General features: G+C 38.4%; 1 protein-coding gene across 1 annotated transcript; it reads left to right on the top strand.

Moving 5' to 3' along the window:
* Window positions 1-7,395: 7,395 nt before the first annotated feature.
* LOC137651723 (angiopoietin-1 receptor-like) lies at window positions 7,396-8,409 on the top strand. Its single transcript, XM_068384945.1, has one exon. It carries the CDS (start codon window positions 7,396-7,398, stop codon window positions 8,407-8,409), a length of 1,014 nt encoding a protein of 337 aa, XP_068241046.1.
* Window positions 8,410-10,344: the final 1,935 nt, after the last annotated feature.

Genomic DNA, 10,344 nt, shown 5'->3' on the forward strand with positions numbered 1-10,344 from the left:
CAGCAACGGGATTAATTTTCCCAGGGATGTGTTAAAGGGTACAATTGTATTTAGTAGTCCGTGCAAATGACTCAGGGCGTATCTTCTAAGATGTAGCGAAAGTGATGGACAGCCAAATGCACCGCCAGCAATCCATGGTGGAAGGTAAAGAAGCCGGATTCTGCATTGGACAGTTTTCTACTGTCCAGGTGAGACGTACTCCACCTACTCGATTACTGCACCATTAGTAACGTCACTGGCATTGGTGGAGAGGAGAGGGACATGAGGCATGGGAAAACTAAGAACAACAGCAGTTGATAGGGCATTCTTTGCATTGCAGAAGGCTGCTTTTTGAAGGGGACCTCATTTAAGGTCTTTTGTCTTGCCCTTGTGGGAGGCAAAGAGGCGGGCAAGAGTAGAGGCAATGGCTGGCAGGAACCGATGATAATAGTTAATCTTGCCAAAGAATTCTTGCAGTGCTTTGATATTCAAGTGGGTGGGCAATTTCTGAATGGTTCCTACCTTCTCAGGGAAGGGGTGGACTCCTTAAGGATTGATTCGGTACCCTAAGAAGGATACTTCGCTGGTGCCAAAGGTACATCTGTCGTACTGGACTACAAAGGCCAAAACAGGAGTAATTGAAGGTGTTTGTACCGAAGGGGGTGGAGATTGCTGTCTTCAGAATGTCTTCTGGGTTCATAGGTACTTGAAAATATCCCTTCAAAAGGTCGAACGTGGAGAAAACCTTCACTTTGCGCAAGGAGGTAACGTCGATGTTTTGGAAGGGGTAGTGATCCGGTTCTGTCGGCTTGTTCAGACACCTGTAATCTCCAGATGGGTGCAGTGAGGCATTTTTCTTTGGGACGATGTGTAAGGGTAATGACTATGGGCTTGAGGCCTTTGGCAAAGGCCCATTCCAGCGAACGTTTGTTTAGAGATGGTCCAATGATCAGATGCCAGACAGCTAATCTAGCAAATACTGGGGGACTGGTTGTCTTGATATGGTGATAAATACCGTATTCTGTTGGAACTCTGGGCTTTATGCGAAGTTATGTGAGGAAGACTTCTGGGTACGAAGTAAAGATGTGGGCATAGGCATCCGTGGGTGCACTGATGTGAAGAGCAAGGTCAGAGGAGCCAGGTTGAAGAGATCTCAAAGAGTAGGAGACTGTGTTCACTAACCGTCGGTAAGAAACATCAACAAGGAAGTGGAAATCCGAGAGGAAATTCTCCATGAGGATTGGCAAGGGACGTCAGCAACTAGAAACTTCCAATGATATTTGGCACTCCCTAAAGATAAGGTGAGGGTGTCATGCCCGTCAGTGAAGTCCGAAGATCCGTTGGCAGCTATCAGGTGGACTTCAGCAGACTTAGACTGACAGAGTCAAGTCCCAGTGTCTACCAAAAATCCCACGCCAGTACCTACATCATGTAAAAACAAAAGATTAGTGATAGGGGAGGTCACCACTACAAGCGATGGACACTGACAACCAATCGTACATTTCTTTATAGCAGTCACGAATCTAGAGTGGTAGTAGAATAACGGCAGCTGATAGGCATCAGTAAATGACTGGATATGTTGCTAGTTGGGGCGTGAGCGAGGGATTACATATGTGGGTGGTGGGCAGCTTTGTCGCCGGGGTGGGTGTCTGTGTCCTACTGCATTTCGTTCTACTGCATTTACATCAGATTCATTAGATGTTTAATAATTGTCCTCTTTGTCAGGAGTGGACATGTTGATAGAAGTCTTGAAGGTGGTGAAGTGGCTGTCCATAAGAGCGTTAACTTTGATCATTAGGTCCTTCATGGACAAAATATCGACATCAGGGATGGCAGCACTTACAGATTCTGGTAGGCGTTATACCAAAAGGGCACGATGTAAGTTCACCTTCCAAAGAAAACCATTTGTGGCAGGTTTCAGGCGAGCGATACTGTACCCCGAACGATTGTTGAGAAAGATGGAAAAGCTTGGCTATATGAGCAGCTGGCGATGGGGAGTACTATTCCAAGAGGTGTGTTTTGTGTCCGCTTGGTCACAAAATCAATTTGAGATTTCCGGGAAAGTGTCCTTGGGAATCGTTGTGAGAATATAGTCCACTTTGGTGCTTGAGCGAGTCACCTCCTTGATGTGAAACTAAACCCCGGTGCACTGAAACCAAGAGATGCCTCTGTACTGGACAAGGGCAGTACTTTCATGAATGTGGCATGCATAGAAGAGTCAGGGTCGGAGGACGGCACCACCAAACAGTAAGACACAGCAGTGGAGGGGGAAGGCAGGAGGGAGCTGGCCCTCTGGCGGTCACCAATTATCCCAGATTGCTGTTAAGTTATAACAAAGAGAGGAGATGAATGTGACTAACTTTATTTCAACAAATATCAAGTTTATATACAAGCACTTCTGAGCAAGAATGTCACAAAAATTCAGACTAATGCATGAAATACTGATACAGTGTATGAGCATGTATGAAACACCTGTGGTACGCCATGTTTTAATGTAACTTTTATATCAGATATGAAAGAAAAAAATTCTGTTAACAAACTTCTCATCTGAAAGTCTAACGACCTCGCTTTACAGACTTTGTTTTTTGTAGGATGGCCGAGTCGATCAAATATCAGAGGCCTTTGAAATGCAAACTTCCGTGTTCATAGTATTCATATATAGACGACATACGTTCACATCTCTCATGCAAGCAGTATCCATTGTAATACAGTGATACGATTAAATTGTTTTTTTAAGACAAAAAAACAAAAAAACAAAAAAATTTCTATCAGGCAGATAACCTTCCAGTGAAATAGAAATCGGAATGCCCAACGGAAATTACATTTCTATATTCTATGTACATTTTATTTTATTTTTTGGTGTAGTGGATCCTAGAACATTTCGAAAATGAATACATTACCGCTAAATCATGGAGTACTGTTGTACATCATTGTAAAATAAAAATAAAAAGCTGAAAAAAATCCTACTGTACTGGTCTTCAAATCTGCAATGTTAAACAACGTTGGATTTGGCTAATAATAATAATAATAATAATAATAATAATAATAATAATAATAATAATATCAACTAGTATGATTATTATCATTATTTTTATTGTTTTGAATCAAACTCAGGTGTAAAAGCAAAATGTTAAAACCGTAACAGTCCAATAGAGATAGGGAAAGTAGCCTGATTTGGAAAAGTTAAAGATAGTTAAGGAATATTCTATAAAAATAGAATATATTATTATTATTATTATTATTATTATTATTATTATTATTATTATTATTATTATTAATACTTGCTAAGCTATAACCCTAGTTGGAAAAGCAGGATGCTATAAGCCCTGGGGCTCCAACAGGGACAATAGTCCAGTGAGGAAAGGAAACAGGGAAAAATAAAATATTTTAAGAACAGTTATACTAAAATAAATGTTTCCTATATAAACTATAAATCTTTGATAAAAAAAAAAAGAGGAAGCGAAATAAGATAAAATAGTGTGCCCGAGTGAACCCTCAAGCAAGAGAACTCTAATCCAAGACATTGGAAGACCATGGCACATAGGCTATGGCACTACCAAGACAAGAGAACAATGGTTTGATTTTGGAGTGTCCTTCTCCTAGAAGAGCTATTTACCATAGCTAAAGAGTCTCTTCTACCCTTACCAAGAGGAAAGTAACCACTGAATAATTACAGTGCAATACTTAACCCATTAAGAGAAGAAAATTTATTTGGTAATCTCAGTGTTGTCATGTGCATGAGGGCAGAGGAGTATAGAGAATAGGCCAGATTATTCGGTGTATATGTAGGCAAAGGGAGAATGAGCCGTAATCAGACAGAAGAATCCAATAGTACTGTCTCGCCAGTCAAAGGACCCCATAACTCTCTAGCGGTAGTATCTCAACAGGGGGGGGGGGGTGTGCCGTGACTAGTGCCCTGGCCACCCTAGTAGTAAATAATAATGATAAAGAATTAGGAAACCAATAAACTATGAAACGAGACTTATGTAAACCTATTCAACAAGAAACACTATTTTCATCAATTCTGAACTTACAAAATAACATTACCTCAACTATTCGATAATGAAAAACCATCCCACAATATAGTCAAAACTATAACAAGAGCAATCAGACTTCTTACCTCCGCCAAAGGATGAAGTTGACACGAAAAGAACGACATTCGATTTGCATCTGATCCAGACTATTGATCCAGATTTGGATTACGTCCAAATACGTCCAAAATTGACTAAGCCAAGTCACCTATGACCCAAAAATTGACAAAATTATAAACGACCGTCATTCACTTTTAGGTCTATTTGTTGAGTCATCAGCAGCCATTGCCTGGCACTCCTTGGTCCTAGCTTGGGTGGAAAGGGGGCCAGAACGCTGAACATATGTATATAGGGTCAGTCTCTAGGGCATTGTCCTGCTTGATAGGGCAATGTCACTGTCCCTTGCCTCTGCCATTCATGAGCGGCCTTTAAACCTTTAAATAGAAATAAGGAAACACCTGAGTCGGTACTAAACGTAAAAGAAGAAGTAAAGAAAGCATTAAAAGGTATGAGAAGAGGCAAAGCAGCAGAAGAAGATGGCTTAACAATTGATTTGATAATAGATGGAGAAGATTTCATAGTATTAAAACTCGCTGAACTCTACATCAAATGTCTGCAAGAATGCTCTATACCTACAGCTTAGAGAAACTTTATCATTATACTAATTCACAAAAAGGAGACACAAAAGATCTCGAAAATTACCGCCCAATAAGTTTCCTCTTAGTAACTTATAAAATATTTAGAAAGATCATATCAGGCCGCATAGAGAAACAGCTACACTTTAATCAACCAAGAGAGTAGGTAGGCTTAAGAAGAAGGTATTCAACAACTGACCAAATCCATGTAATCAACCTACCAATGGAAAAATCAACGAGTATAACAAACAGCTACGAGAAAGTTTTGATCGTAAAAAAACAGAACACTTGAAGATGTGTCTACAGGAAGTACAACAATCCTATAAGTACATGAAGACAGTGAAAAAATTCTGATTGAGAAAGGAGTTAGACAGGGAGATCCCATCTCTCCTCAATTATTTACAGCATCCCTAAAAGAGGTTTTTAAGTATTTAGATTTGGAAATGTAGGAATTAATATTAATGGGGAATACCTTAACAACTTAAGAACTGCAGATGACATAAATTTGTTTAATGAATCATGGGTGGAATTGCAAAAGATGATAAAAGATTTGAAAAGAGAAAGCAGAAATGTAGGACTTAAAATGAATATACTGTTTGGTGAAAATGTAGAGACAACGAATTAGAGTTATGGACCAACTCTAGAGATTGTTAATATGCATAATTGGACAGACAGTAAATGTTTTCCCGGGACGCGTGCCCGAAATTGAAAGAAGGATAAACATGGGATGGAGAGAATTTGGTAAAGAAAATTAGATTATGAAATGTAAAATGCCACTTTTCTGAACAGAAAAGTATTTCATGAGTTGGTCCTACCAGTATTAACTTATGCATCAGAAACCTGGAGTTTTACTAAACCCTTGGAACACGATAAATTATTTACAACTCTGAGAGAGAATAATGATAGGAGTAACACTAAGAACCAGAAAAATAGCAACATGGATACGAGTGCAAACTAAAGTAGTGGATATTCTAACAAAAATTAAGGAAAAGAGATGGACACGGGCAGGACATATAATGAGAATGATAGATAATAAATGGAAATAAAGAATAACAGAATGGGTCCCTAGAGATGGCAAAAGAAGCAGGGGAAGGAAGCGAAGACGATGGATTGACGAACTAAGAATGTTTTCGGGTGAGGACTGGCATAGAAAGACCATAAACAGGCACAAGTGGAAGGACATGTCCGAGTCCTTTGTTCTGCAGTGGACCAGTAACGGCTGATGGTGATGATATACTCGTACAGTATATAGTATATATAATTATTACCATCATCAGCAGCAGTTACCAGTCCACTGTTTATGGTCTTTCTATGCCAGTTTATACCCGAAAATTTTCTTAGTTTGTCAATCCATCGTCTTTTGTTCCTTCCCCTGCTTCTTTTAGAATCTCTAGGGACCCATTCTGTTATTCTTAATGCCCATCTATTGTCTTTCATTCTCATTATATGTCCTGACCATATCCAATTCTTTTTCTTACACGTTGTTGAATAATCTTTACATTAGTTTACTCTCGTATCCATGTTGCTCTTTTTCTGTCTCTTGTTATTCCCATCATTATTCTTTCCATATCTCTTTGAGTTGTTACTAACTTATACCTAAATCTTTAGTAACGTTCCAAGTTTCTGATGCATTAGTTAATACCGGTAGGACCATCTCATTAAATACTTTTCTTTTCTTTTTTCGAGAAAAAGTGGCTTTATACTTTTCATAATGTCATTTTGTTTACAAAAAGCTTTCCAACCTATGCTTACCCTTCATTTAAATTTGGTCTCATATATATATATATATATATATATATATATATATTTCTTTTATCTTATTTGTGATTTGTTTTTGTTTTTTACCAATATTATCTTGCCCTTGAAGCTCTTTCAAAACAATTGATAGCGAAGCAACTAAGGTGAACTTCAGCCCTCGCTCGGAATCCCCACAGGTTTCGAGATTCCGAGTTATTGATGAAAGATGGAGTCAAGTTTAATGCTGCTGCTCTTCTTATGTTATTTGAGAATTTTTTCATCTTTGCTGTTCATTTTAATAACTGGAATTGTATTCGTTGTGTATGCTAATTGCGTGTCTAGACACGTCTACGTAACATATTCCCGGAGAATTCCAGATCTCTCTCTCTCTCTCTCTCTCTCTCTCTCTCTCTCTCTCTCTCTCTCTCTCTCTCATTTCCAGTTACTTAGGTGGAAATTATAATTTTCGTAATGTATTATTGTCAATTTCGAGTGAAACAGAATAGAAAGAATTTCAGGGAATAAAAGTATCACAGAAATCCTAGTTTTGACTCCAAAGAAACCAGGGGACTCTACTGATGGAGACGATATCGAATTATTGGAAAAGAAGACTTTCGGCTACGAGGGTTTTTCAGTCTTCAGAATCCTAGGAATTCCAAGAAATAGGAAAGTCGAAAACCAGAATATTGACGTAATCCTAAATATGTCTCCAGAGGATCGTCAGGAGCTCTAAAGAGCGAGAATCAATATTGCTTTCTTGAAGACTGCGTTGGTGAATGATCGTTGCTGAAGACTTTCGGTTCCAAGAGACTTTTATAGCCTTCAGAAGCCTGGAAATTTTTCAAAAATTGCGTGGATTTTTCAAAAATTAAAAAATCGGAAAAATATCTCAACCTAGGGTATATAAAGATAGGTATTTGGGTGCCACGTCCATTGAGAACTGCAGGTAAGTCTTAGAAGGTCCTTTGTTCATAAGGTAAGTTTGGCAGACCTAGTTCTCAATAGAAGCAACGATGCCGAAGACTCTGAAGAGGAAAGATTTGAGTGGGGATGGTCGAAGAGGGAACTCTCCAAAGAAAAGAAGACTTGGCCCCGAGAAGAAACCAGATGCAAGATTCGCTAAAGCTGGTACGAAGAGGAAGCGGAGAGAGGAAGAGTCACGGATGTCCCCAAAGAAAGTGAAGCTGGAACCCGCAAGTGACCCCCACAGAAGGCTGAAACGGAGTGATATCAGGACAAGAAGACTCCTTGGGGAAGGCTCGTATGGAAGGGCCCTCAGATGCAGGATCAGATCGAAAAGAGTTTGGATAGATGGTGTGCTGAAGGTCTTGAAGGATAATGGACTTGCGCAAAGACAAGCTTTCTTCAGAGAAGCCGAATGTTTAGAGAAGCTGGCTGGAATTAAAGGAGTTCCTGTTCTGTATGGACGGCGTGACACCAAGAGTGATGTAGCCATAGCCATGTCTTACAATGGCGGCTACAATCTAAGTCAGTTTATGCGTAAATACGCAGATGATGTGCAGAGGATTTTTGGTGTGCTGGCTAAGGTGACGGAGATTCTTGGGGGCATCCACAGGAAAGGCCTTGGTCATAATGACTTGCATGCTGGCAATGTAATGATTGAAGAGAGTGTGTGCCCGGAAGACCCAGTGGCCACAATAATTGATTTTGGGTTTTGCTTGCTCTTTGGAACCAGACTGTTTCCAAGACCGGTTAAGAATTTCGAGGGGTATCATTATGACCCAGTGCTGAGCAAGGATTGCAGACGAACAAGCCCAAAGACGGACATCTTCTCCTTTGGGAAGCTGTTGGAGAAGATACCTGGATTTGGAGAAAATCAGGTTCTGAAGAACCTCGTCAGCAGGAGCTTGTCTAAGGACACAAAGGAGCGGCCATCTCTGGAGGAATTGAGCAGGACCCTAAGGATGTTGCAAAATGGACAGGAGGTGGAGAAGACCAGTAACAGGTTTGTTCAGTTTATTTGTAATCTTTGGTATAAGGTAGTTGACTGTTACTACGGTCTGTAGGGGGACTTTTTAGTTTGGGTTTAATTTCAAGTAGAAGTTTTATTTGTAAGGAACTTTCTTAGGTTATTAATTTCTTGTGAGATTAATAATCTAGGAATAAAACTTTTGAAAGGGGAGAAGCATGACTTCTCCGGGGTTTTTTTCCCTCCCAATACTGGCTCCCTTGTCGTGGGGGGAGGGCTTACGAGTCAACAACCAGTGGCTCAACCAAATGCCAGTACTTTTTCTTTTTTATGAAGACTATTTTCTCTGAGGTGAGCCACCTCCTTCGCCCATATTCTCCACAGTAGGTTTCAGGGAGATAGAGTTAGGGGAGAGGGGAAGGGGAGGGGAGAGGGAGGGGAGTGAGAGAGTCAGAGTTATTCCTGCAATCTCGCTAGATCGAAGTTTAATAGCAACAATCCTATAGGTTCTGGGTACTTTTCCTCTTTGCTGCTCATTTGTAATTATTATTATTATTATTATTATTATTATTATTATTATTATTATTATTATTACTTGCTAAGCTACAACCCTAGTTTGAAAAGTAGGATGCTATAAGCCAAGGGTCTCAACGGAGAAAATAGGACAGTGTGGATAGTAAATAAGAAAATATACTACATGAGAAGTTTAAGAATAATAACATTAGAATAAATCTTTCATATATAAACTATAAAAAACCTCAAAATAACAAGGGGAAGAGAAATAAGAGAGAATAGTGTGCCCAAGTGTACCCCCAAGCAAAATAACTCTACCCTAAGACAGTGGAAGACGATGATACAGTCGTTATAGCACTACCCAAGACTAGAGAACAATGGTTTGATTTTGGAATGTCCTTCTCCTAGAAGAGCTGCTTGCCACAACTAAGTGCATGTTTAGACATGGCTGCGGAATATATCACACACATAGATCTACAGTAGGCCTATGTGTCTGTGATATATTACACAGCCATGTCTAAACATGCACTCAGCTAAACCTATGTACACTAATCCAGCAATTTTTTTCTTATTACAGGAGTGTTTATTTTCTTAATTTTTTTCCCTAAGACATAAACACATTTTGCTTCTAACCATTGTATGGTCAATTAATCTTAATTTATCTAACACTTTCACGTCATTAACTATATCAACTTTATCACTGAGAATAAAATCTATTTCAATTTTTTTTTTAGATTTGGGCATCTCCATGTCCATTTTCTTTGTTTATTTTTTTATAAAAAAAAAAAATTATGATTATTAGATTGTTTTTTTTTTCAGGAAAGTTTTATATGTCTCCTATGTTGTTTCCACAACACATTTTTAGCAATTGTAAAGTTTTTGATAGAAAGAGATATTTATGTTTTGGCACAAAATGTTTTACGGTCATTTTATCAGACTCGGAAAATTTTTTAAGAAATAAAAGTTTTATAAATCAGATTTAAATTTCTATTTATCACGGACTTTTATATAAAGATTATATTTTCATCCTATATTTTCTGTGTTTATTTTGAATTTTATTATGTTTATCTTATATTTTCTATATCTCTACTTTATATTTTATTATCATCTTTAATGTGAGTATTTTGACCTCCCGATTTTATTCTTGCCAGTTCTGTAAGAGTCGAGCTTGACTCATTGGCTGGTTAATCTCTTCCCTTTAAATAATGTAATCTTTTGCCAACTCCAAATTTGCCTACAGTTGATTTCCCTCTCTTCTCCTGACCTATTTTACATAGAAATCCCCCTAAACAAATGCAAAATAGTCTTAGGTTTTTAAGATATCTCCAGATCTTCAAAAAAAGTTTCTCTTTCTTCCTCTGTTTTGGATGCTGTTGGTGCATACGGTCGAAGGATCTTCATTTTATGCTTTCTATTTAATCTGATAATCAATCCTGGAATTCTATCATACAGTATATTACTAATATGAAAATAGAAATCATATTCTGTGTAAAGAAAAAAAAAAGAAAATTTGACGTAT

Source organism: Palaemon carinicauda, chromosome 13 (genome assembly GCF_036898095.1).
Source record: "Palaemon carinicauda isolate YSFRI2023 chromosome 13, ASM3689809v2, whole genome shotgun sequence".
Lineage (NCBI taxonomy): Eukaryota > Metazoa > Arthropoda > Malacostraca > Decapoda > Palaemonidae > Palaemon > Palaemon carinicauda.